This window comes from Salvelinus namaycush, unplaced genomic scaffold (assembly GCF_016432855.1).
Source record: "Salvelinus namaycush isolate Seneca unplaced genomic scaffold, SaNama_1.0 Scaffold161, whole genome shotgun sequence".
NCBI classification, from domain to species: Eukaryota; Metazoa; Chordata; class Actinopteri; order Salmoniformes; family Salmonidae; genus Salvelinus; species Salvelinus namaycush.
Genome location: NW_024058353.1, coordinates 273,885 through 301,769, shown reverse-complemented (window position 1 = coordinate 301,769; position 27,885 = coordinate 273,885). Strand labels below are relative to the sequence as shown.

Genomic DNA, 27,885 nt, shown 5'->3' with positions numbered 1-27,885 from the left:
AGGCCCCTAAGCTTTTCTCCCTCGGTCGACGTCAAAACACTACACTACTGTTTAATCAAGTACTGATTGCAATCTATATCAACTGAATTGGATCTGTGTTCCCTTGTGAAAAAAACATGTTCACTACTGTGTGTGTGTGTAAGAGAGTTTCATGATAACACACAATTTAAATCAGGAGAGGATTTAATAAACTGCACAAAAAGCCTTGATGTTTCACATAAATATCCCAAATCCATACAGTTTCACCGTCCCTGCCTGGCCCTGCACAAAAAAAGGGCCCAACAGTAATTTCAACATCACCTGTATAAGCCACGTAAAGACAATGTTTACAAGAGATTAATTTAAAACAGCAAACACTGAACAGAACAATCTACAGTATTATTAAGACAGTGTTTCATATGGTACCCTATTCCCTATAGTGCACTACTTTAGACCACGGACCATAGGGTAGTGCACTACTTTAGACCACGGACCATAGGGTAGTGCACTACTTTAGACCACGGGCCATAGGGTAGTGCACTACTTTAGTCCAGGGTCACTATATAGGGAATATGATGCCATTTGGGACACATCAGATGATTGACAGTCAGTAGAGGAGTCTAACCAAAAGTATTTTCTATTACCCTTTATTTAGAAAGCGTACATCCACTCAACCAATATGGGCTATTTACAAGTCATTTGTTTGAATGTTTCCTACTAAAAACATACTTCTTAAATCTTTAAACTATTTCCGTGTTTAAACAAATGAACCCTAAAACTTAATTTACATCTTGTAGGCCAAAAGGAAAATCTACTTCTACAAATGGGATGATCAAGACCTTGCGACATGAAAATGATATTCAACCAAAATCAGAGGTTATACATGTTCAATTGTGTTTTACAAAGAATTGAATAGTTTCACATTTTTTTCAAATCAAAATGAACTAAAACAGAAAGGGATAAAACCATTATTGAAAGTGAGCAATATTTTGTTTTGCCACGACAATAACCCACCTCAAGCAGGTTACGAGGTCTGTCGATGGTGACTAATTCTCTTTAAAGTAAATTATTTTGTTATGTTTTATGTGGCCTAAATTCCCCCACTGCCATTCAGGTAACAATTGCCTGTCTTCTCATGGCCCTGCCAGGTTACCCTTTTAAGGAGAAGGTAAAGGGTTGTAGTTTGGGCCTTGAATCTCAGGGAGTGGTTTATGATTCAACTGAAATGCACATTCTGTAGTTAGACAGTTTTCTATATGGTGATTGATCTGGTAATAAATACACCTTTCTCCTTAGTCTGATCCCAGATCTGTTTGTGGTCTTGGCCCACTTCCTTGCTGTACTTGTCGAGCCCAACATGTTGGATATGACAAGGAGTTGGCATGACGGCACAAACAGACGGGGACCCAGGCTAATCTATCCCCCACTGCAAAGGGGAACTGTTGTGGTGCAATAACCCAAGTCATCAAGCCAAGCGATCTATAGTCATGTTAAAATACAAACAGGTCGCTAAGCAACGTGGGTCCAAAACACACATGTACAATAAAAAGTGATCAACTTGCCTGTTTTTAATAATGTTAGACCACTGCATGGGTTTTAACATGATCACCTTAATGTCCCGGGATGTGTCCAAATGGAACCCTATTCCCTATCTAGCGCACTACTTTTGATCAGAGTTCTGGTCTAAAGGAGTTCACTATAAAGGGAGTAGGGTGCCATTTGGGATGAAACCCGGTTAGAAGACGGATTAAGTCATTACTGTATTACAAGGCATCAGAATAACCTTATTAATATAACCTTAAGGTGGCAGGTTCTCTAACAGGCTAACACAACAAACCAAACACTGTTCAGATTCAGACAACTACGGAAACAACTCCAGGCCAAACTGCACCAAAAGAGAAGTAGAATAGAGAGATCTAGAGCGTCTAAAAATAAATAAATACATGTCAGAAGATTTCAAATGGTTCCAATATTAAGGCAATGCAGTGGCATTATTCCTCTTGGTGCTCCTCAAGCCTTTGCCCTCTTTTTAAAAGATCATAGCAACAGCTTTATACGTTTAGATGAAATTCTGGACATTCTAATTAAAGATGACATTTTTCACACATAGAATTAAATAAAATGCAAAGAAAGAAAAAGAGTGATAAATTAATCCATGGCCCGTGCAGCTTCAAAACCCACCCGACAGCAACAGGGGCAATGTGTCGCGTTCCAAATCACTACTGAACATCTTACCGTGCATCAGCAATGGGGGCCGCATCCCAAAATCTCTTCTGAACACCCTGCAGTACTTTACCATCAGAAACTTGACCAACACTATCGACAACAAAACGCAAAGATGTGAAGGGGGGGGGGGGGGGGGGGGGGAGCTACCTTCTGTGGACCATTCTTCTAGCATCATTAGAACCCTCAGTCAGTGCAATGTTCCAGGTGGACTAGTTAGAGGTTCCCATCACGTTACCGGGAAGGAATAGCTGCCTCCCAGACGACATACTATTCCCCATGTAGTGCACTACTTCTGACCAGAGCCCTATGGGCCCTGATTCTGCAGAGTTGGGGATTCAGCTTCATTCACGAGGAAATCATGGACCCTGGTCAAAAGTAGTGTACTATATAGGAAATAGGATGGCATTTGGGAAGTACACCAATATCTCTGGTGCCAGGCAAAAATAATTAATAAAATGGGAATAAAAATGTATAAAAGATAAGTGTGGTCCAGAGGAGAGGAGAGGTCGGGGAGAGGACAGGTCGAGGAGAGGTCGGGGAGAGGACGGGTCGGGGAGAGGACGGGTCGGGGAGAGGACGGGTCGGGGAGAGGACAGGTCGGGGAGAGGACAGGTCGGGGAGAGACTCTTCAGGAGGTTTAGTGAATGTAGGCTCTGTAGACAGCTGACATGTCGTTGTCTGACTGGTCCAGTGCTTTAGCCCTCTTGTAGACCTACAGATGAGACAGAGACAGAAAAACATGGTTACTATGTATCAAGAAGTAACGTTGTCATAAAGTGATACAAAACATAACTTTATTGTTCACGGAAACAGAATTTGGTCCAAAGAATAGGAGAGGTGTTCCAAAAGAAACAATGTCACTGGATTAGAAAACATGAGATGGTCTTGTGGCAAGTCTGATTCTTCTCTGGTAAATATGAGGTTTCAATCAGTGTCTGCGTCCCTCAGCGACTGTATGTCCCCCCCCTTAGTGCCTGCGTCCCAGGGGCTTCGTGTCCCTCAGCGACTGTATGTCTGTCTCCCCCCCCCCGTGTCTGTATGTCCCCCCCTCAGTGTCTGTGTCCCAGGGGCTTCGTGTCCCTCAGCGACTGTATGTCCCCCCCTCAGTGTCTGCGTCCCTCAGCGACTATGTCCCCCCCTCAATGTCTGCGTCCCAGGGGCGTCGTGTCCCTCAGCGACTGTATGCACCCCCCCCGTGTCTGTATGTCCCCCCCTCAGTATCAGTATGCCCCCCCTCGTGTCTGTATGTCCCCAAAGAGTGAACAGAGAAACGATACCAGAAGTACTGGACCCCTGACACTCTGGTGTTCCCACAGCGACAGGTTAGGAACCCGTGTTCCCACAGCAACATGTTATTATATATCAGTTAGTAATGTTGACATACCTTATGTAGAATACGTATATCCCATTTTATATACTGTAGGTGCTGGGCTAACAATATGGGTAAAATGTCTATGGGTATGTGGACATTTATTCCGTTTGAAACAGTTAAGATCTACCCCCAATGCCATTTGGAATCTCATTGGCGGCCATTTTGTGTGTGTCAATCCAACAACGTCTTACCTCATTGGCTGCTGCAGCCATAGGGGTCGGGTGATTGGCTGTGTCGCCCATGGAGATGGCTAGCCTCAGATCCTTCTGAATGTGTTTCAAATAGTAGTCTGGTTTGAAGTTGCCCTGTAGGATATCTGGAAAGATCCAGGGGGAAAGACCTCATCATTACCAGTGGAGAGATGTAATGAAACAAATGTAGCATTTTGAATAGTTTAAATCATAGACGAGGAAGGTATTACAACATGAACATGTAACAATCAGGGGAACTTCTGTATCCATTAATACTGCCACATCTTTTACTAAACGAGTCATGCTTTTAGGGATAACATCTGCCCCAAACAAGACAGGTTTTAAAAAATGTATTTTACCTTTATTTAACTAGGCAAGTCAGTTAAGAACAAATTCTTATTTTCAATGACTGCCTACCCTGGCCAAACCCTCCCTTAACCCGGACGAAGCTGGGCCAATTGAGCGCCACCCTATGAGACTCCCGATCACGGTTGGTTGTGATACAGCCCGGGATTGAACCAGGGTCTGTAGTGACACCTCTAGCACGTTGCTTGTGCAAGTGTTGAATTCACTATGCTTTGAGTTTCCAATTTGCCCCTGGTCTAAAGCAGTGCACTATATAGGGAATAGGGCCCTGGTCTAAAGTAGTGCACTATGTAGGGAATAGGGCCCTGGTCTAAAGTAGTGCACTATATAGGGAATAGGGCCCTGGTCTAAAGTAATGTACTATGTAGAAAATATTTGGAAGACAGTGTATTTTCTGCTGACTGACTCGGCAGGGCTTTTGTTTCTGACTCGGCAGGGCTTTTGTTTCTGACTCGGCAGGGCTTTTGTTTCTGACTCGGCAGGGCTTTTGTTTCTGACTCGGCAGGGCTTTTGTTTCTGACTCGGCAGGGCTTTTGTTTCTGACTCGGCAGGGCTTTTGTTTCTGACTCGGCAGGGCTTTTGTTTCTGACTCACTCTGGCATTTTTGGTCCACGAAGGTGCTGGCCATCTGACCCTGAGACAGGATGTCCAGGAAGGTATGCTGTGATTGGCCTGTGGCCTGGGCTAGGGTCAGCCCCTCGGCGATGGTTGCCATGAAGCTTCCCTGTACCATGTTGAGGATCAGCATCATCCTCGCTGCGTTACCCACCTCACCTGATAACACACACACGTTAGCCTGCTTCACCTGATAACACACAGGACATTGGATAGCCCTGAGATAAGACACCCATAAAACTCAGACCATCTACCTAGGAAGAATGAGGTCTTGCCCATGGCCTGGAAACAGGAGCTGCAGTCTTCGTAGACCGTCCTGTCTCCGGCCGCTAGGATGACCAGCATGCCCTCGTTAGACACCTGCTGGCTTCCAGCCACAGGAGCCTCCAGGAAGCGGCCGCCCCGCGACGATATCACCTAATGACAGACAGAGACAGGAGCCAATCAGACAGTGGTGTGGCAGTAGAGGAGCCAATGAGAGAGCATAGGATAAGATGATTGATGATGTAACGACGGTACCCAATGGGAGAGTGATGATGACCTAGCGACAGTGGGAGTAGCATACACCTGGAATCACAAGCTGTGAGAGCTCTGTGTGTGTGTGTGTGTACCTGTGAGAGCTCTGTGTGTGTGTGTGTGTACCTGTGAGAGCTCTGTGTGTGTGTGTGTGTACCTGTGAGAGCTCTGTGTGTGTGTGTGTGTACCTGTGAGAGCTCTGTGTGTGTGTGTGTGTACCTGTGAGAGCTCTGTGTGTGTGTGTGTGTACCTGTGAGAGCTCTGTGATGGTCTCTGGGTCCACGGTAGACATCTCTACGTAACATTTCCCTGGCCTGATGCCCTGGAGCACTCCACTGGGACCCAGCACCAACTGGCAAAGAGAGAGAACGAGAGAGAGAGAGAGGGAGGGGTATTAAGAGTCATATGTAGTGAGATAAATGAATCACTGCAGTCTGAACAAAAAAAGGCATTACAATACTTATCACACCAAGCTTACTAACTGCAGCAACGTGGCAGCCAGTCTGTTTGTGGTAACATGTCACTCTTCTTCATCTGCCTGGAAATCTGGCCTGACTACACACATACAAACATCGTCTGTTGAGATGTGTCCCCGTTTCCTTAGTACTTACATCCCTGGCAGCCTTGGGGTCTGAGACGCAGGAGAAGGTGATGTCACACATGGAGACCACCTCTGCTGGGGTCCGCCCTAACCTGGCCCCTTCCTGGATGAACAGGTCACACTGACAGCGGGAAGACAACAGGAACAAGACAGGAAGTGAGCTCACAGGAAGGGATGTCACAACAGGACGTAGCTCAAAATCAGCACCAAACCCAAACTTTGTTACTTTACATTATAAATAAATGAATTATTGCATAGAATACAATACTGTACCAAATAACTGTGGTTTAAATAATAATAGTTCTGATGGAATCACAGGAGTAAATTCTGTGTGGTATTTTCTCACGTGTTGGTTGTCTTGCGGTACCTTTTCTACTGTGCGATTCCACACTGTGACGACGTGACCCATCTTCAACAGGTTGGACACTATTCCGCTACCCATAAGCCCCAGCCCTAGGAACCCTATCCTGTAAAGGAAAGATACAAGTTTACATTTTTTATCCTTTTCCAGATGGACAAAAAACACTGGGGCCAGTATACAGAGGAGTGCTGGTCTCGGATCAGGGTCCCCCCTGTCCATGTAATCTAAAAGGGCCAGTATACAGAGGAGAGCTGGTCTAGGATCAGGTCCCCCCTGTCCATGTAATCTAAAAGGACCAGTATTCAGTCATAGAGCTGGTCTAGGATCAGGTCCCCCCTGTCCATGTAATCTAAAAGGACCAGTATTCAGTCATAGAGCTGGTCTAGGATCAGGTCCCCCCTGTCCATGTAATCTAAAAGGACCAGTATTCAGTCATAGAGCTGGTCTAGGATCAGGTCCCCCCCTGTCCATGTAATCTAAAAGGACCAGTATTCAGAGTCATAGAGCTGGTCTAGGATCAGGTCCCCCTGTCCATGTAATCTAAAAGGACCAGTATTCAGTCATAGAGCTGGTCTAGGATCAGGTCCCCCCTGTCCATGTAATCTAAAAGGACCAGTATTCAGTCATAGAGCTGGTCTAGGATCAGGTCCCCCCTGTCCATGTAATCTAAAAGGACCAGTATTCAGTCATAGAGCTGGTCTAGGATCAGGTCCCCCCTGTTAACTCGAAATGACACAACGACAAGGTTCCAGTTTAACAAAGTTTACTCTACTATATGAACACACTACAAGGTAGCCATTCCACTCCAGGCTAGGTCCAACAACGAACAGACTTCCAGCGCATGCGCACTCTTGACTCCGTGATAGCCCCGTAATAACAGGAGTATAGGGATACTTAAAACATGAACTTAACAATCTCCCCCTTTTCTTTAAAGACAAATAAAACATCAACAACATAATTAAAGGTCCAAGTATTATTCAAGATCCCCATTACAAATGGGTTGTGTTACAGGCTGCCACTTTCCATTACTGAGAGCCTGTAGGAGCGAGAGCCTGTAGGAGCACAAGACCGGATGCTCCCTTTTTAGTCAGACAGTCAGCAAGCTGTTCCTTTGTGGTCGACCACAGAATCCGCTGGATTCTCTGTGCTTGAATAAGTTCCTTGATGCTGCTAATCTCAAAGTCTTTTCTCTGTGACAGACTTGGTTGACTTCACAGCATCAACTAATGAGTAGTTGTCAGTGACACAAACTACAGGTAGGAAGTGCCGTTTTGTCCCACCAGTGATAACCTAGCGAAGCATCACTGAAGACAACTAGTTTCAAAGAGTCATCTTTTCCAACATGCTGAAACTTTAACGTCACTTGTTGTGATTCCAGTTTACGAACAACTTTGTTTGCCTCATGAATGGTTTGTACAGTGGCGTGTTTTGTGTTAGATGCCAAGTTGCAACCATCAAACCAGGTCTACTCTGTCTCGCAGCCCATAAAATTTGTCCCATCTTTGACCTCAATTGACCAGCTTCAATTCCACAGAGGGGAATTCCTTTGTACGGCTCTTGAAGAATCCATGTGGATAGGTTGAAGATTCTTGATATAGCTCTCCTGTTGCATCAGTATTTTTCCATCAACTGTAATAAACTCTATGCCAACATAACAAAAATGATCATGCTCCTCACGGCCAACCTAGAAAACAGCTTTGAGGTGTGGAATCACAGTTGAAGCAAAGGTCTGTGAGCCACCCCAGATAAAGTCATCAACATGACAGGCAAGTACTCCAGTCACATTGCAGTCTTGATCAAGCCAATAGAAGACTGCAGGATCCACTTGTGACATTTTTCCACCTGTATTCAGCATTGTTGCCTTGACTTTGTTGTACCAGTAGAGTGATCCATCTGCCAGTCCATACACACACTTTTTTAGTTTCCACAGTGTTCCTTCACTTTTAGCTTCGGGCGGAGGTCGGATGTGAATGTCCCTTGACAGCTCTGTTCCCTGCAAAAATCCAGATTTGATGTCTATGGAATTAAGTTTCCATTTTTTCTGGCAGATCACTGACATCAGCAATCTGAGTGACTCTGAGGCCCATGTCGGTGAGTCTTTTGGGAGTTCTTTAGCAGCCAGCTCCTCAAAAACTCTAGCCACTAGACGTGCTTTGGGCACTATTCCAGTTAAGGATTCTTTAAGGGTACACACCCACCTTGTTGAGACGCACTTTTGGCCAATGTCTTTGACTTCCTCAAACACTCCATTTTTCCTCCAATTACTGAGCTCATCTAGCTTAGCTGAGTCAAATGACACGTCCTTTGTTTCAAGTACATCATCATTTTGAATGTCATTCTGTTTTTCTCGATTTTCCATTGGTTCAATTCTGATATTATCTACAAGTGGCAGGTCAGCTGACCCTGTTGTACCAGAAAGTGTAGCTGGTTCAGAGTACTGCAAGTTGTACCAGTTCTTGTGTTTTGCTTTTCCTGCTCGTCCAATGACGGTTGCTGTATGTGGAATACCACTTTCTCTGTCCGTGTATTTAACAGGTTGTCCAGTTTTCAGATTGGAACAACCATGTTCTCTTAACACATGTGGCTGTTGAATGTTTTCCTCATTTGAACGCTCAACAGTATTACCTGTGGCATGGTTGAAGGTCTCTGCTCCATTTCCTATGTCAGTTTCGGTGTCCATATCATTGGATGCGACATCTGGTAGGTTTGTGTCTGTTACTGTGTCCTTTTTGTCATTTTCATTAGGAGACTGATTCTCAGCAACAGCCCCTCTATCTTGTTGATCATTTACTTTCCGCAATCTTGAGTGATGCACCCTGACAATCATGCCTCCGTGCCTCACAAATATCACCACACCATCTTGACCAATGACTACTCCCGGTCCTTTCCACTCTTGACAGTCAACTCGTTTGTAGTACACTTTGTCTCCAGACTCGTACTTCTCATCATCATTATTCCCTGAACTGCTGAGTAACTTTTGAAGTCTGTTAACTGTATCATGTCCAAACTGTTTGTAAAGCTTTAACAATACTTTGTGTTTTTCTTTAGTGCTCATGTTCTCTGTGACTGTCAGAATCTTCATGTGCTCTGTGTCAGTCAGAATCTCATTTTTGCATGGACACTGTGTGATGTCTTTGTCTAAAATGTTTACACAATAGTGGCCTGAGGTAGTAAGTTCAAGAGTCACTGGTTGTTTAAACATCACTGCCTTGTCATTTTTTATGTCTAGTACAGCCTCTGCCTTCTTGAGGGAAGCTTTGCTTAATAGTAAGGGGATATCTGTAGGGACCACCTCTGTTTCAATGTGACACTTAGTCTGACCAATTTTTGCTGGTATCTTAACTCTCTTGGTAGAATGGACAATTCTCCCGTCTCCAAATTTGAAAGCTCTGCTGCTTGGTGTGTCAATCATATTTTGTACTTCCTTCATATTTAGTTCACTGACATAGCTATCAAGCCATTTTGCACCACACACTGTCCGTGTACATGCAGTATCAATCACAGCAGATCCTAAGGATTCAACTATAAAAATCTCAGTATCAGAAGCAGATTCATTTGAAAACAGTGTAATGTTACACTGCTCTATCTCTGTGTTTACATTTTCCTCTGTTAGTTTAACTTGTTCATTTTTATGAGGACAGTCTTTAACCCAATGGTAAGTGCTTTGACAAATAGCACATTTCGATCTCCTTCCATATGTGTCCAGTGGATTTGTGCCGGGAAATGGCGCCCTCTTCTGGTTATCTTGAGAACGTGACTTTTTGGCGCCTTTTCTGTGCTGCTCGGTGTAATATGCTGCGTCACTCACTTGCATTCCATCTGTTATTGGCGCGACAGACGTCTTTTCACCAAATATTCTTTTTAGTGCCGACTTCATAGATGCAAAAGTCAGCACAGTACAAGCAGTCAAAGCCAACTGTTTCTCCCTACCATCTAGACAGGCAGTGTCTAGCAACTTGAACCCTAACACTGCATCTGGGAGAACCATGTCGTACTTGCGCATTCTATTGTACCTCTGTTCGAAATCAATGATGTAGTCTGCCATTGCAACCGAAATATCTCTCGTAACACTGTCAAAGTTTGAATATGCCTCGTAGGCACGGTCTTTCTCTTCTTTAAGAAATACAGAATCCAGTGCTGTGATCAAAGTTCCCATACCGTCATCCTTGTTCAAATCCTCAACGGATATCTCCAGTGCTGTATCTCTCGCTCTTCCCTCGAGCGATAATACCACCGCAAGTGCTTGCTTTTTTGCGTCCAGATTAGTAACGCGTGTCCAGATTCCCAGTTCATTTTTCCAACTTTCGTACGACCTCTTCTCGTCGAAGCGAGGTGGCACGTTGTAGTTAGAAGCCATCGTCTGCTACCAATGTTAACTCGAAATGACACAACGACAAGGTTCCAGTTTAACAAAGTTTACTCTACTATATGAACACACTACAAGGTAGCCATTCCACTCCAGGCTAGGTCCAACAACGAACAGACTTCCAGCGCATGCGCACTCTTGACTCCGTGATAGCCCCGTAATAACAGGAGTATAGGGATACTTAAAACATGAACTTAACACCCCCTGTCCATGTAATCTAAAAGGACCAGTATTCAGTCATAGAGCTGGTCTAGGATCAGGTCCCCCCTGTCCATGTAATCTAAAAGGACCAGTATTCAGTCAGAGCTGGTCTAGGATCAGGTCCCCCTGTCCATGTAATCTAAAAGGACCAGTATTCAGTCATAGAGCTGGTCTAGGATCAGGTCCCCCTGTCCATGTAATCTAAAAGGACCAGTATTCAGTCAGAGCTGGTCTAGGATCAGGTCCCCACTGTCCATGTAATGTAAAAGGGAAATCTGAGGCCATATCAGCAGTGTGTAAATACAGATCCTGGTCTACTATATGGGTGCAGCCAGTGACCAACACGCCGCTCCATCATCAAGTTACACTGCATCAGAGTTGCCTACAGGCAGTTTCCTCAAAGCCACAACGGCTTGGAAGACCATCGTGAGAAAAACATCACTTGCAGGAGAGCTGATTATATTCCATGACCTGTTATTACACGCAGAGTGAACAGCCTGTACTACTGATGAAATATAGGAGAGACATGGTGATAATACAGTTACATACATATAATTACAGTATCTCCTACCGTTTGTCTGTGGGAGTAATACTGCCGTTGATGGCGGTGCTGTCTGCAGCTTGGATAGACGTTGACCTCGTGTCCTGTACAGACCAAAACAACCAAACACGATCATTTTAACACGCGCATCCAGAGTTCCCGACCACAGAGGAGTACAAACATACTGTATCTAGTGGGGATGACTTGTTTTTGGAATATTTGATCTAGTACTTGCTGTTTGTATGAAAATAAGTGCCATTCAGTAATGTGTGTCATGTAGGAAGCACCATGGGGCTCTGTGGTATAAATAGAGTCTTCCTCAGAGTTAAGACTGAAACCAATGACATACATGATAAATATATACACACACGTCTGAAACCCACATGCAAAACCTACATAACATACGCCTCCAGCTGTACCCCTACATAACATACAGCTGTACCCCTACATAACATACAGGTGTACCCCTACATAACATACGCCTCCAGCTGTACCCCTACATAACATACAGCTGTACCCCTACATAACATACGCCTCCAGCTGTACCCCTACAAAACATACAGCTGTACCCCTACATACGCCTCCAGCTGTACCCCTACATAACATACGCCTCCAGCTGTACCCCTACATAACATACGCCTCCAGCTGTACCCCTACATAACATACAGCTGTACCCCTACATAACACACAGCTGTACCCCTACATAACACACAGCTGTACCCCTACATAACACACAGCTGTACCCCTACATAACACACAGCTGTACCCCTACATAACACACAGCTGTACCCCTACATAACATACAGCTGTACCCCTACATAACATACAGCTGTACCCCTACATAACATACGCCTCCAGCTGTACCCCTACATAACATACAGCGGTACCCCTACATAACATACAGCGGTACCCCTACATAACACACAGCTGTACCCCTACATAACATACAGCTGTACCCCTACATAACATACGCCTCCAGCTGTACCCCTACATAACATACGCCTCCAGCTGTACCCCTACATAACATACAGCTGTACCCCTACATAACACACAGCTGTACCCCTACATAACACACAGCTGTACCCCTACATAACACACAGCTGTACCCCTACATAACACACAGCTGTACCCCTACATAACACACAGCTGTACCCCTACATAACACACAGCTGTACCCCTACATAACATACAGCTGTACCCCTACATAACATACAGCTGTACCCCTACATAACATACGCCTCCAGCTGTACCCCTACATAACATACAGCGGTACCCCTACATAACATACAGCGGTACCCCTACATAACACACAGCTGTACCCCTACATAACATACAGCTGTACCCCTACATAACATACGCCTCCAGCTGTACCCCTACATAACATACAGCTGTACCCCTACATAACATACAGCTGTACCCCTACATAACATACAGCTGTACCCCTACATAACATACGCCTCCAGCTGTACCCCTACATAACATACAGCTGTACCCCTACATAACATACAGCTGTACCCCTACATAACATACAGCTGTACCCCTACATAACATACAGCTGTACCCCTACATAACATACAGCTGTACCCCTACATAACATACAGCTGTACCCCTACATAACATACAGCTGTACCCCTACATAACATACGCCTCCAGCTGTACCCCTACATAACATACAGCTGTACCCCTACATAACACACAGCTGTACCCCTACATAACACACAGCTGTACCCCTACATAACACACAGCTGTACCCCTACATAACATACAGCTGTACCCCTACATAACATACAGCTGTACCCCTACATAACATACAGCTGTACCCCTACATAACACACAGCTGTACCCCTACATAACATACAGCTGTACCCCTACATAACATACGCCTCCAGCTGTACCCCTACATAACATACAGCGGTACCCCTACATAACATACAGCTGTACCCCTACATAACACACAGCGGTACCCCTACATAACATACGCCTCCAGCTGTACCCCTACATAACATACAGCTGTACCCCTACATAACATACAGCTGTACCCCTACATAACATACAGCTGTACCCCTACATAACACACAGCTGTACCCCTACATAACACACAGCTGTACCCCTACATAACACACAGCTGTACCCCTACATAACACACAGCTGTACCCCTACATAACACACAGCTGTACCCCTACATAACACACAGCTGTACCCCTACATAACATACAGCTGTACCCCTACATAACATACAGCTGTACCCCTACATAACATACGCCTCCAGCTGTACCCCTACATAACATACAGCGGTACCCCTACATAACATACGCCTCCAGCTGTACCCCTACATAACATACAGCTGTACCCCTACATAACACACAGCTGTACCCCTACATAACATACAGCTGTACCCCTACATAACATACAGCTGTACCCCTACATAACATACAGCTGTACCCCTACATAACATACAGCTGTACCCCTACATAACATACAGCTGTACCCCTACATAACATACAGCTGTACCCCTACATAACATACAGCTGTACCCCTACATAACATACAGCTGTACCCCTACATAACATACAGCTGTACCCCTACATAACATACAGCTGTACCCCTACATAACATACAGCTGTACCCCTACATAACATACAGCTGTACCCCTACATAACATACAGCTGTACCCCTACATAACATACAGCTGTACCCCTACATAACATACAGCTGTACCCCTACATAACATACGCCTCCAGCGGCCGCTTATTGGGTCCAAGTCACTGCTTCCTAAGGCCAAAGTAGACTCAGACAGCAAATAGAGAATGGTACTGAGGGTGAGTGAGTGAAGATGTCAAGCATTAAGACTGTCACAAATGGCACCCTATTCCCTATGTAGTGAACTACTTTTGACCAGAATGACCAAAGGTTAAAGCAGTTCCTCAATTCAGTCAAAATGTGGGGTGGAAAAGAAGTCGTGCCAAACACAGGGCCCTAGTTACAGGGATCCGTTTGAGACAGACTGCTACACAGGGCCCTAGTCACAGGGATCCGTTTGAGACAGACTGCTACACAGGGCCCTAGTTACAGGGATCCGTTTGAGACAGACTGCTACACAGGGCCCTAGTTACAGGGATCCGTTTGAGACAGACTGCTACACAGGGCCCTAGTTACAGGGATCCGTTTGAGACAGACTGCTACACAGGGCCCTAGTTACAGGGATCCGTTTGAGACAGACTGCTACACAGGGCCCTAGTCACAGGGATCCGTTTGAGACAGACTGCTACACAGGGCCCTAGTTACAGGGATCCGTTTGAGACAGACTGCTACACAGGGCCCTAGTTACAGGGATCCGTTTGAGACAGACTGCTACACAGGGCCCTAGTTACAGGGATCCGTTTGAGACAGACTGCTACACAGGGCCCTAGTTACAGGGATCCGTTTGAGACAGACTGCTACACAGGGCCCTAGTTACAGGGATCCGTTTGAGACAGACTGCTACACAGGGCCCTAGTTACAGGGATCCGTTTGAGACAGACTGCTACACAGGGCCCTAGTTACAGGGATCCGTTTGAGACAGACTGCTACACAGGGCCCTAGTTACAGGGATCCGTTTGAGACAGACTGCTACACAGGGCCCTAGTTACAGGGATCCGTTTGAGACAGACTGCTACACAGGGCCCTAGTTACAGGGATCCGTTTGAGACAGACTGCTACACAGGGCCCTAGTTACAGGGATCCGTTTGAGACAGACTGCTACACAGGGCCCTAGTTACAGGGATCCGTTTGAGACAGACTGCTACACAGGGCCCTAGTTACAGGGGTCCGTTTGAGACAGACTGCTACACAGGGCCCTAGTTACAGGGATCCGTTTGAGACAGACTGCTACACAGGGCCCTAGTTACAGGGATCCGTTTGAGACAGACTGCTACACAGGGCCCTAGTTACAGGGATCCGTTTGAGACAGACTGCTACACAGGGCCCTAGTTACAGGGATCCGTTTGAGACAGACTGCTACACAGGGCCCTAGTTACAGGGATCCGTTTGAGACAGACTGCTACACAGGGCCCTAGTTACAGGGATCCGTTTGAGACAGACTGCTACACAGGGCCCTAGTTACAGGGGTCCGTTTGAGACAGACTGCTACACAGGGCCCTAGTTACAGGGATCCGTTTGAGACAGACTGCTACACAGGGCCCTAGTTACAGGGATCCGTTTGAGACAGACTGCTACACAGGGCCCTAGTTACAGGGATCCGTTTGAGACAGACTGCTTGCTCACCTCCTCAACGATCTTCAGGCGTTTACTGATAGGCTCCATGGATGAGGCAGGCTGAGGAGGGAGAGAAAAGGTTCAAGGGACACACATTAGTTTACACACAAACAGTGCTGCTAACATCCTCCTAAAACCACCACACTGGATGCATCCCAAACCACCACTCTATTCCCTTTATAGTGCACTACTGGTGACCAGGGCCCTATTCCCTTTATAGTGCACTACTGGTGACCAGGGCCCTATTCCCTTTATAGTGCACTACTGGTGACCAGGGCCCTATTCCCTTTATAGTGCACTACTGGTGACCAGGGCCCTATTCCCTTTATAGTGCACTACTGGTGACCAGGGCCCTATTCCCTTTATAGTGCACTACTGGTGACCAGGGCCCTATTCCCTTTATAGTGCACTACTGGTGACCAGGGCCCTATTCCCTTTATAGTGCACTACTGGTGACCAGGGCCCTATTCCCTTTATAGTGCACTACTGGTGACCAGGGCCCTATTCCCTTTATAGTGCACTACTGGTGACCAGGGCCCAAATTGGCCATTTGGGATTCACTCACTGACTGAACAGAGACACTTTTTTATTCCTAGTTCTGGTGTTGTCGTTGAACGGCTAAGCTAACGCTAGCTAGGGTTTGTAGCAGGCTGCTAGGCCTGCTTTGGTAACACAGACGAGGACTGTGTGATTCACAAATGCAGTGTCGAGTTGATTCATCCAATTCTAGGAGGAAGTAGAAAATGAGAGGGGGATTTATATGTAAAAAATATAATTAAAAAAAAAATTGTTTTATACACATACAGAGTCGCTAACTTTCCACCGAAGCTGTGTTATGGAGCGTCCACTTGAGTTTGTGTATATTCACTCTGAATCTCCCTCAGACAATATACATAGTCTTTGTGTGTGTGACTAGAGCAGCGGTGTCAAACTCACTTTGCCCAGGGGCCGCATTCAATCCTCCACGAGTCCCGGAGGGCCGCAATGAAAATGGATTAATTATCCTCTGTCAAAATGTGTCAAAATAGTCCACTATCCATCGTTTTTTGGGGAATTTGATGCTTCCTGACTGTCTAGCTTTTATTTCAAATGATTATTAGCAACAAGGACACAGTCAATAAACTGTATGAATGTAGGTCCATTATCACGTTTCTATTTGGTTTTAGTCATTGGAAAGTATTTTCAGTTTGTTCCGTAGAGTTTGGCGGTTTGTGCTGTACTAGTCATTTCTGGTGTGTGATTAGATAACTGTAACATGCAGGTAATAGCAGTTACAACTGTACTACTGGAGTTATCAGACTGACAACGCGGTGCTATACTTTAACAGTTACACCTTCAGGGCTGTGGCTCGCCATGTGTCGAAAATAAGGCAGGGAATTATGGAACTCAGAGTGCATAGTGTTGCCTGAATAAGTAGTGAACTATATAGGGAATAGGGTTTTGGACTCTGGTCAAAAGTAGTGCACTATACAGGGAATAGGGTGCCATCTGGGATGCAGGAAGGATTCAGAGGGAAATCCATGCAAGAGCAGCAGGATAGGGAGAAGGGAGGCAAGAGAAGGGAGCTCTACAAACAATAGATTTCACGTGCTTCCAGACGAAATAAACCATCTAATTGATTTCTTTCATTAAAAACGGTGCCCCATAGAAGTACCAGTGAAATGTAAAAGGAATCGCCACAGTAGTGTGCAGATAAACATTTACATTGAATTAACTGCCTAATAAAGCAACACACTGAACTACACCACAGAGAAAGGTAGGGGAAGAAAGGGTTAATTAATGTTCAAAGGAGAAAACATTTACAAGCAACAACAAAAAAGGTCTCCAAACTGTCTGCTTCCTGATTCTATACCCTTCTCCTGAAGTGTGCACTTGCACACTCCCCATCGTGGATTTAAAAAGCACCCGACTGGTGCCGTCTAAGCACCGTCTGGACGAAGTCAGTTTCCACCATTCTGAAATCCATGATGGAGAGTCTTCAAGAGAAGGATAGCCAATTGGAACGCAGACTTCATTCCTATGAAGCTCATACACACTCCTATGTTATTCTCCCACCTAACGGAGTAGGGTGAAGTTGCCCGTAGACGCTGATCTTGGGTCAGATTAGCATGGGGGAGGGAAAGATGATTCTAGATCTGTACCTAGGGGGAACCTCACCCCATGAGCCCTTAAAACCCCAACAGTGTGCAGTCACAGTGCAACAACTGCAAAACCAACCAACCACCCCCCCAAACCAAGCAAAAATGTTGAACAAATGTTCAGCAAACTTTCCCTCTTACCTTCTCAGTCTGGCTGAGCAGAAAGTGGTGGAAATGGGGATCATCCTGTACTGGCTACAATGGAAGAGAGTTCAACTGTTGAAATGGGAATCATCCTGTACTGGCTACAATGGAAGAGACTTCAGTATTCTCTAAACTGGTAGTACTATTAGTAGTATTGTCTAAACCACTGGCAGTATTGTCTAAACCACTGGCAGTATTGTCTAAACCACTAGCAGTATTGTTTAAACCACTAGCAGTATTGTTTAAACCACTAGCAGTATTCTCTAAACTGGTAGTACTACTAGTAGTATTGTCTAAACCACTAGCAGTATTGCCTAAACCACTAGTAGTATTCTCTAAACCAGTACCACCAACCCTGGTCCTCCAGTACCCCCAACCCTGGTCCTCCAGTACCCCCAACCCTGGTCCTCCAGTACCCCCAACCTTGGTCCTCCAGTACCCCAACAGAACACATTGTTATTGTAACCCTGGACATGCACACCTGATTCAACTGGTCAACTAATCATCAAGTCCTCAATGAGTTGAATAAGGTGTGTTTGTCCAGGGATACAACTAAACTGTACTGTTGAGGTACTGGAGGACCAGGGTTGGAAAAGACGGCTCTAACCTTCCACTACTACCAGTAACCAGTATTCTCTAACCTTCCACTACTACCAGTAACCAGTATTCTCTAACCTTCCACTACTACCAGTAACCAGTATTCTCTAACCTCCCTCTACTACCAGTATTCTCTAACCTCCCACCAGTATTCTCTAACCTCCCACCGCTACCAGTATTCTCTAACCTCCCACTACTACCAGTATTCTCTAACCTCCCACTACTACCAGTATTCTCTAACCTCCCACTACTACCAGTATTCTCTAACCTCCCACCGCTACCAGTATTCTCTAACCTCCCACCGCTACCAGTATTCTCTAACCTCCCACCGCTACCAGTATTCTCTAACCTCCCACCGCTACCAGTATTCTCTAACCTCCCACCGCTACCAGTATTCTCTAACCTCCCACCGCTACCAGTATTCTCTAACCTCCCACCGCTACCAGTATTCTCTAACCTCCCACTACTACCAGTATTTTCTAACCTCCCACCGCTACCAGTATTCTCTAACCTCCCACCGCTACCAGTATTCTCTAACCTCCCACTACTACCAGTATTCTCTAACCTCCCACCACTACCAGTATTCTCTAACCTCCCACCGCTACCAGTATTCTCTAACCTCCCACCGCTACCAGTATGTATTCTCTAACCTCCCACCGCTACCAGTATGTATTCTCTAACCTCCCACCGCTACCAGTATGTATTCTCTAACCTCCCACCGCTACCAGTATGTATTCTCTAACCTCCCACTACTACCAGTATTCTCTAACCTCCCACTACTACCAGTATTCTCTAACCTCCCACTACTACCAGTATTCTCTAACCTCCCACTGCTACCAGTATTCTCTAACCTCCCACCGCTACCAGTATTCTCTAACCTCCCACCGCTACCAGTATTCTCTAACCTCCCACCGCTACCAGTATTCTCTAACCTCCCACCACTACCAGTATTCTCTAACCTCCCACTACTACCAGTATTCTCTAACCTCCCACCACTACCAGTATTCCCTAACCTCCCACCGCTACCAATATTCTCTAACCTCCCACTGCTACCAGTATTCTCTAACCTCCCACCGCTACCAGTATTCTCTAACCTCCCACTACTACCAGTATTCTCTAACCACCCACCACTACCAGTATTCCCTAACCTCCCACCGCTACCAGTATTCCCTAACCTCCCACCGCTACCAGTATTCTCTAACCTCCCACCGCTACCAGTATTCTCTAACCTCCCACCGCTACCAGTATTCTCTAACCTCCCACCGCTACCAGTATTCTCTAACCTCCCACCGCTACCAGTATTCTCTAACCTCCCACCGCTACCAGTATTCTCTAACCTCCCACCGCTACCAGTATTCTCTAACCTCCCACCGCTACCAGTATTCTCTAACCTCCCACCGCTACCAGTATGTATTCTCTAACCTCCCACCGCTACCAGTATGTATTCTCTAACCTCCCACTACTACCAGTATTCTCTAACCTCCCACTACTACCAGTATTCTCTAACCTCCCACTACTACCAGTATTCTCTAACCTCCCACTACTACCAGTATTCTCTAACCTCCCACTACTACCAGTATTCTCTAACCTCCCACCGCTACCAGTATTCTCTAACCTCCCACTACTACCAGTATTCTCTAACCTCCCACTACTACCAGTATTCTCTAACCTCCCACTACTACCAGTATTCTCTAACCTCCCACCGCTACCAGTATTCTCTAACCTCCCACCGCTACCAGTATTCTCTAACCTCCCACCGCTACCAGTATTCTCTAACCTCCCACCGCTACCAGTATTCTCTAACCTCCCACCGCTACCAGTATTCTCTAACCTCCCACCGCTACCAGTATTCTCTAACCTCCCACCGCTACCAGTATTCTCTAACCTCCCACCGCTACCAGTATTCTCTAACCTCCCACTACTACCAGTATTCTCTAACCTCCCACTACTACCAGTATTCTCTAACCTCCCACTACTACCAGTATTCTCTAACCTCCCACTACTACCAGTATTCTCTAACCTCCCACTACTACCAGTATTCTCTAACCTCCCACTACTACCAGTATTCTCTAACCTCCCACTACTACCAGTATTCTCTAACCTCCCACTACTACCAGTATTCTCTAACCTCCCACTACTACCAGTATTCTCTAACCTCCCACTACTACCAGTATTCTCTAACCTCCCACTACTACCAGTATTCTCTAACCTCCCACCGCTACCAGTATGTATTCTCTAACCTCCCACCGCTACCAGTATGTATTCTCTAACCTCCCACCGCTACCAGTATGTATTCTCTAACCTCCCACTACTACCAGTATTCTCTAACCTCCCACTACTACCAGTATTCTCTAACCTCCCACTACTACCAGTATTCTCTAACCTCCCACCGCTACCAGTATTCTCTAACCTCCCACCGCTACCAGTATTCTCTAACCTCCCACTACTACCAGTATTCTCTAACCTCCCACTACTACCAGTATTCTCTAACCTCCCACTACTACCAGTATTCTCTAACCTCCCACTACTACCAGTATTCTCTAACCTCCCACTACTACCAATATTCCCTAACCTCCCACCGCTACCAATATTCTCTAACCTCCCACTACTACCAGTATTCTCTAACCTCCCACTACTACCAGTATTCTCTAACCTCCCACCGCTACCAGTATTCTCTAACCTCCCACCGCTACCAATATTCTCTAACCTCCCACCGCTACCAATATTCTCTAACCTCCCACTACTACCAGTATTCTCTAACCTCCCACTACTACCAGTATTCTCTAACCTCCCACTACTACCAGTATTCCCTAACCTCCCACCGCTACCAGTATTCTCTAACCTCCCACCGCTACCAGTATTCTCTAACCTCCCACCGCTACCAGTATTCTCTAACATGCACCAATTTCAAAGATGTTACGGAGTTACAGTTCATATGAGGAAATCAGTCAATTTAAATAAATTCATTGGGCCCTAATCTATGGATTTCACATGACTGGGAATACAGATATGCATCTGCTGATCACAGACACCTTAAAAATAAATTGGGGCGTGGATCAGAAAACCAGTCAGTATCTGGTATGACCGACATTTTCCTGAAATGAGGTGATGGCAGCGGATGAATGGCAGGACAATGTCACGGTATGTCTGTGCATTCAAATTGCCATCGATAAAATTGTGTCTGTTGTCCATAGCTTATGCCTGCCCATCCCACCATGGTGCACAACGCTGACATCAGCAAACCACCCGCCCACACGACGCCATACACGTGGTCTGCAGTTGAGCCGGGTTGGACGTACTGCCAAATTCTCTATGGTAGAGAAATGAACATTCAATTATCTGGCAACAGCTCTGGTGGACATTCCTGCAGTCAGCATGCCAATTGCACACTCCCTCAAAACTTGGAGACATCTGTGGCATTCTAGAGAGGCCTTTTATTGTCTCCAGCACAAGGTGCACCTGTGTAATGATAATGCTGTGTAATCACCTTCTTGATACATACATACACACAAAAGTAATTGGACACCCCTTCAAATGAGTGGAGTCAGCTATTTCAGCCGTGTATAAAATCAAGCACACAGCCATGCAATCTCCATAGACAAACATTGGCAGTAGAATGGCCCATACTGAAGAGCTCAGTGACTTTCAACGTGGCACCATCATAGGATGCCACCTTTCAGTTGGTCAAATTTCTGCCCTGCTAGAGCTGCCCCGGTCAACTGTAAATGCTGTTATTGTGAAGTGGAAACGTCTAGGAGCAAAAAAGGCTCAGCCACGAACTGGTAGGCCACACAAGCTCACAGAAGGGGACTGCCGAGCGCTGAGAAATAAGCTGTTTGTGTGTATGGAACATTTCTGGGATCTTTTATTTCAGCTCCTGAAACATGGGACCAACACTTTACATGTTGCCTTTATATTTTTGCTCCATGTACTAGTAGTAGTAGCTGTAGTAGTAGCAGCTGTAGCAGCAGTAGTGGTAGTAGTGGTAGTAGCAGTAGTAGCTGTAGTAGTAGCAGCTGTAGCAGCAGTAGCAGCTGTAGCAGCAGTAGTGGTAGTAGTGGTAGTAGCAGTAGTAGCTGTAGTAGTAGCAGCTGTAGCAGCAGTAGCAGCTGTAGCAGTAGCTGTAGTAGTAGCAGTTGTAGTAGCAGCAGCACTAGTAGTAATAGTAGTAGTAGTAGTAGTGGTAGTACCAGTAGCAGTAGTAGTAGTAGTGGTAGTACTAGTAGTAGTAGCTGTAGTAGTAGTGGTAGTACTAGTAGCAGCAGTAGTAGTAGTAGTAGTAGCATTAGTACTAGTAGTAGTAGCAGTAGTAGTAGCAGCAGTAGAAAACTAGTAATAGTATTCTCTCAAGAGACTCCCTGGCCTGATTGAGGTTACATCATATTCCCTAGTCTATATAGTGCACTTCTTTTAACACGAGTCCTATGGGCCCTGGTCAATAGTAATACCCTACACAGGAAATAGGCTGGCATTTGGGACAGCCATAGAGGTATTGTTCCAGAAACACATTCTACACAGATCTACTCTGCACAGATGATCAGATATTGCTGGATGCCTGGTAACGTGTTTTAACATGTCAGGGACCAGATTAAACTGAGACTCAGCGATGTGACGTTGCCACGAGCAGCAGGATGAACCGCAGATCTTACAGACGAGCGTGATGCAAGATGGTTCACTTGCGGAAAATATCAGAGAAGTTTAGCGTCACGATTCATCCTCAGTCGTTGCTGAAGTCCATCTGATATTGCTGTTAACTTTGTCACGGACGCCCATCTTTCATATGGTGTAAGAATCTATTATAACCATATGCTGAATTTGTGTTTCTGGAATGCGCAAATGTTGCTGTATAGCAAAAGCTACAAAAAAATAAGTGCCCGTTTTCTTTAAAACGCTTGATATTTTTTGAAGCAGATATGTTTACTTCAAATCAGAAAAAGCAAGTATTTATCTCCAATATGAAACTCTAGCTTTTCTCCTGCCATGTAGGAATGACTGGGGTTACATTACACCTCATCACATTGTTTCCTTCTAGTCATGTTGAAGAGGACTCCCACTCAGCATTGAGCATCTCTACCACAGTGGTCACCGACCCTGGTCCTGGATGAGTAACCAGAGGATGCAGGCTTTTGTTCCAGCCCACCACTAAAACTTGATTAGAAAGGTTCCATTTGTATTTGCTTTAGCAAATCCTGGCAAACGTCAAGTCAAACAACTTTACGTGGAGGGGGGGGGGTTCCCCAACACAGACTAAGTCTAGTCCTGGACTAAAACTATTTCCTCTGAGTTAGGATTAGGATAAAGCACATACAGATCTCAGATAACCAAGCTAATCAGAGCTTAGTGCTGGGCTGGGACAAAACCCTGCATCCTCTACCTCCCCAGGTCTAGTGGTCAGTCAGTAACCAGTGTGTTCTGTAGCGTGCAGAGGGAGCTGAAGAGAAGGGGGAGGTAGGCGGGCCGTGTGAAGGGTTCTACCTCCCCAGGTCTAGTGGTCAGTCAGTAACCAGTGTGTTCTGTAGTGTGCAGAGGGAGCTGAAGAGAAGGGGGAGGCAGGCAGACTGTGTGAAGGGTTCTACCTCCCCAGGTCTAGTGGTCAGTCAGTAACCAGTGTGTTCTGTAGTGTGCAGAGGGAGCTGAAGAGAAGGGGGAGGTAGGCGGGCCGTGTGAAGGGTTCTACCTCCCCAGGTCTAGTGGTCAGTCAGTAACCAGTGTGTTCTGTAGTGTGCAGAGGGAGCTGAAGAGAAGGGGGAGGCAGGCAGACTGTGTGAAGGGTTCTACCTCCCCAGGTCTAGTGGTCAGTCAGTAACCAGTGTGTTCTGTAGTGTGCAGAGGGAGCTGAAGAGAAGGGGGAGGTAGGCGGGCCGTGTGAAGGGTTCTACCTCCCCAGGTCTAGTGGTCAGTCAGTAACCAGTGTGTTCTGTAGTGTGCAGAGGGAGCTGAAGAGAAGGGGGAGGCAGGCAGACTGTGTGAAGGGTTCTACCTCCCCAGGTCTAGTGGTCAGTCAGTAACCAGTGTGTTCTGTAGTGTGCAGAGGGAGCTGAAGAGAAGGGGGAGGTAGGCGGGCCGTGTGAAGGGTTCTACCTCCCCAGGTCTAGTGGTCAGTCAGTAACCAGTGTGTTCTGTAGTGTGCAGAGGGAGCTGAAGAGAAGGGGGAGGCAGGCAGACTGTGTGAAGGGTTCTACCTCCCCAGGTCTAGTGGTCAGTCAGTAACCAGTGTGTTCTGTAGTGTGCAGAGGGAGCTGAAGAGAAGGGGGAGGTAGGCGGGCCGTGTGAAGGGTTCTACCTCCCCAGGTCTAGTGGTCAGTCAGTAACCAGTGTGTTCTGTAGTGTGCAGAGGGAGCTGAAGAGAAGGGGGAGGTAGGCAGACTGTATGAAGGGTTCTACCTACACTGCTCTCCCATTTGAATCCCGAGACAGGTCCAGTAGTTCCCAGGCCCCCTAGTCGCTCAACACTGGACGGCTCTGAGTCAGTTAGGTCCTTCAGGGAGAGAGACACACATTACCCTGGAAGTCACGGTAAAGACCACAGACACGACATGCCTAATACTGGGCAGTGGGGTTGATCAGAGACTCCCTGGTAGTTCATCTATGGAACCAACAATAGATGTGCATGGAAGGCTGGTCTTCAGGGAGAGACATTACCCTGGTGGTACACTCAGTCACACTGTAGACTACATTACCTATACGTCTAGAGGGGTGTGACGTTGACTACAGTCACTTTGTTGACACTAGATAAACTAGAATAACTGTCCTATACATCTCATGTGGAGTGGGGTGTCAGGTCTGTCAGGGAGAGACATTACCCTTGGAGTCACTTTAAAGACTAGATCCACTATGATAATGTGGAGTGTCAGGTCTGTCAGGGAGAGACATTACCCTTGGAGACACTTTAAAGACTAGATACACTATGATAATGTGGAGTGGGGTTGAATACTAGATGTAGAGGTGGTTTCCTAGACTCAGGGTTCAGTCTAGTGCTGGACTACAAACTAAGCTCAATAGAGAATCTACATTGAAAATGTAAAACAGGGTTTGGTCCATTATTAAGCTTCACCGGTGTCCGGGAAACAGTCCCCTAGTGTGTAGTGAGACGTCACTCAGGGCTTCCAGGGAGAGACACATATTCCCCTGTGGGCTCAGTCACTACGGTAGATAGACTTCACCTATTGGGCTGTGGGGTTGACTAGATCGTCACTTTGTAGACTAGACAGTCTATACATCTACCAGGGAGAGAGAGACTGTGGGTTCACAGTCAGACTGGAGAACCCACTAGGGCTGATCAGAGAGCCTATATCTAGTGAGATGTCTGATGTATTTACCTGGCTGTGAAGATCTTTACCTGGCACTGAAGATCTCACTGATATACATCCCTAGTAGGTTCTCCAGGGTTATCACCCTGTAGAGATTGACTGGAGAACCTACTAGGGATGTATATCAGTGAGATCTTCAGTGGTCTCTGTGTGAGTTCAAGCCAATCAGTGGGACTGAGGATGCTGAAAAGCGAGTGGGACCAACATCTAGCTGTAACCTGATGCCACAGCAGGTGTTGGACAACTGGCCCTTTTTAATTTATATCAGCTTCTGTATGTCTGAGTGCCCACCACACTAGTGCACTTCTGAGTGTCCACTACTAACCTTCTCAGAGGGGTCTTTCAGGGCACTGAGGTCTTCATCATCTTCCTCTAGGATCTTCAGAGGTTTAGTTGGTGTCTTCTTCCCTTTAGAGTCTCCTTTCCCCTCAGAGCTCTGTGGGAATAACAGAGCCCTACATTAACCCCTTTCCCCTCAGAGCTCTGTGGGAATAACAGAGCCATACATGACCCCCTTTCCCCTCAGAGCTCTGTGGGAATAACAGAGCCATACATGACCCCCTTTCCCCTCAGAGCTCTGTGGGAATAACAGAGCCCTACATCAACCCCTTTCCCCTGAACCAGGGGGGGAAAGAACAGGGGGGGAAAGAACACCTTTCCCCTTGAGCAAGGCACTTAACCCTAGTTGCTCTGGATAAGAGCGTCTGCTAAATGACTAAAATGTGTCTGGGTTATCCAGGTGACATCACCTGTTGACTACAACACTATACCCTCCTCACCTCTTCTTTACCCGTGGCTTTTGGACTAACAGTCATGTTCACTAGGTATGAAACGGAAGAAAACGGTCTAGAAATGACTCTTCTGGCTACTTTCTGCCTGTCTGTGGGGGGGGGGGGGGGGGGGGGGTACAACTACCTCACCTGTTCTTTCCCCCCCTGTTTCTCTTTCTTTTTCAGGAAGTCTTCCACTGCATCCACAGCCTGTTGGAAACGTTTGCCCTTGTTGATCTTGATCATCTCCTCTTTGTGGGGGTGGTATGGCTTCAGCTGCTCCACCTTTATCCAGGCACTGCACTCACACACACACACACACACAGTTGGATAAGTGATGGAAACAAGCTAGACATGGATATTAGTGATAAGTGATAGATACTGTAGTAGGTTTTGTTTGTTTACTTACTGGTCTTCAGTTCCAAAGAATTTGACAAAATGACATTTTTTCCCTCTTGGCTTTTTCAGGTCCTTTGGAGGACTGACGACCTGGAAAGACAAATAAAGTTAATTACAATAGCACTTACGTGTAGTTAGTCAGTTTAGCATACAATATAATTCTTAGGTCACAACGACCATGGTGTCCAGATTTCGCTAGCTTGAATTCGACAGATCTTACCTTGCCTGGCCACGGAGGATAGCGCCCGAGCTTTCCCCTAAAACAAGAACATTGCCATTTGATTGATGATTAAACGTTGCATTATCGAGATAAGGTTTTGATTTTCAGAATATAAATTCCACTACCCCTTGTATTCGTCGGCGCAGTAAACATAGGCTTCGAACAAGATGTCCCGGGTGGCACAGTCACCAGATTAATATCTAGTTAGCTAGCTAAACTGGCTAATTAAAGATTGATGTTGTTTCTCAAACATCACAGTACACACTTTTCAGATGTCATCAGTAAACATGTAACGTTAGAGGTAGCTAAACTAACCAGTGTATAGATATAGCTAGTATATGGATTGAGCAATATTTACATACAGATGCGTCCGGTTTCACTTCTCTGGGTGCGGCAAGGCTAAGTAGTTTACTAGCTAGCTAATGGCTATGCTGACTCGGGGTAAACAGGCAGTAACGTATTTGTTTTGAGTTCGATCGACAACTACCGTTAGTAAACGAATATTTTGTCACATCTACCTGATCAAATGTAACGAAAATGTGCGAATTGAGTTGTTCCGACACGGATTCAATGTAAACAATGAAATTCGAATGGAATAAGACAATTAAAGTAAGTTAAAATGCATATCTCACCAAACTAGGTCCCCGATTCTCAGATGCACCGTCGCCATCTTAGAACTTTACTGAAACGTCGCACTGAACACCGTGAAAGAACACAC

At 46.0% G+C, this 27,885-nt stretch overlaps 1 protein-coding gene and 1 non-coding gene across 4 annotated transcripts; both read right to left on the bottom strand.

The window, feature by feature from the left end:
* Window positions 1–165: 165 nt before the first annotated feature.
* On the bottom strand, window positions 166–27,885 carry LOC120037190 (putative oxidoreductase GLYR1). 3 transcript variants are annotated; one of them, XM_038983366.1, is made up of 16 exons: window positions 27,800–27,885; window positions 27,168–27,204; window positions 26,958–27,037; window positions 26,699–26,846; window positions 26,104–26,214; window positions 24,857–24,946; window positions 17,869–17,922; window positions 15,599–15,649; window positions 11,366–11,439; window positions 6,234–6,333; window positions 5,877–5,987; window positions 5,516–5,617; window positions 5,004–5,166; window positions 4,729–4,908; window positions 3,769–3,893; window positions 166–2,917 (listed from the first exon to the last, which is right to left on the bottom strand). In XM_038983366.1, the coding sequence occupies exons 1-16, from the start codon at window positions 27,835–27,837 to the stop codon at window positions 2,843–2,845; spliced, it is 1,539 nt and encodes a 512-aa protein (XP_038839294.1). In that variant the 5' UTR covers window positions 27,838–27,885; the 3' UTR covers window positions 166–2,842. The 3 variants fall into 3 exon arrangements, with proteins under 3 accessions (XP_038839294.1, XP_038839295.1, XP_038839296.1); XM_038983367.1 differs by lacking the exon at window positions 17,869–17,922; XM_038983368.1 differs by lacking the exons at window positions 15,599–15,649; window positions 17,869–17,922.
* On the bottom strand, window positions 11,158–11,241 carry LOC120037192. Its single transcript, XR_005474780.1, has one exon. It is a non-coding gene; the product is annotated as a small nucleolar RNA SNORD35 (small nucleolar RNA).

What these genes read in the sequence shown, in the direction of transcription:
- LOC120037190 (XM_038983366.1), bottom strand. Translation starts at nt 27,837, where the DNA reads ATGGCGACGGTGCATCTGAGAATCGGGGACCTAGTTTG. An exon ending in TTCTTTGGAACTGAAGACCA is followed by an intron (nt 26,847 to 26,957) that starts GTAAGTAAACAA and finishes GTGTGAGTGCAG; the next exon opens with TGCCTGGATAAAGGTGGAGC. An exon ending in CAAGACCTCATTCTTCCTAG is followed by an intron (nt 4,909 to 5,003) that starts GTAGATGGTCTG and finishes GTGTGTTATCAG; the next exon opens with GTGAGGTGGGTAACGCAGCG.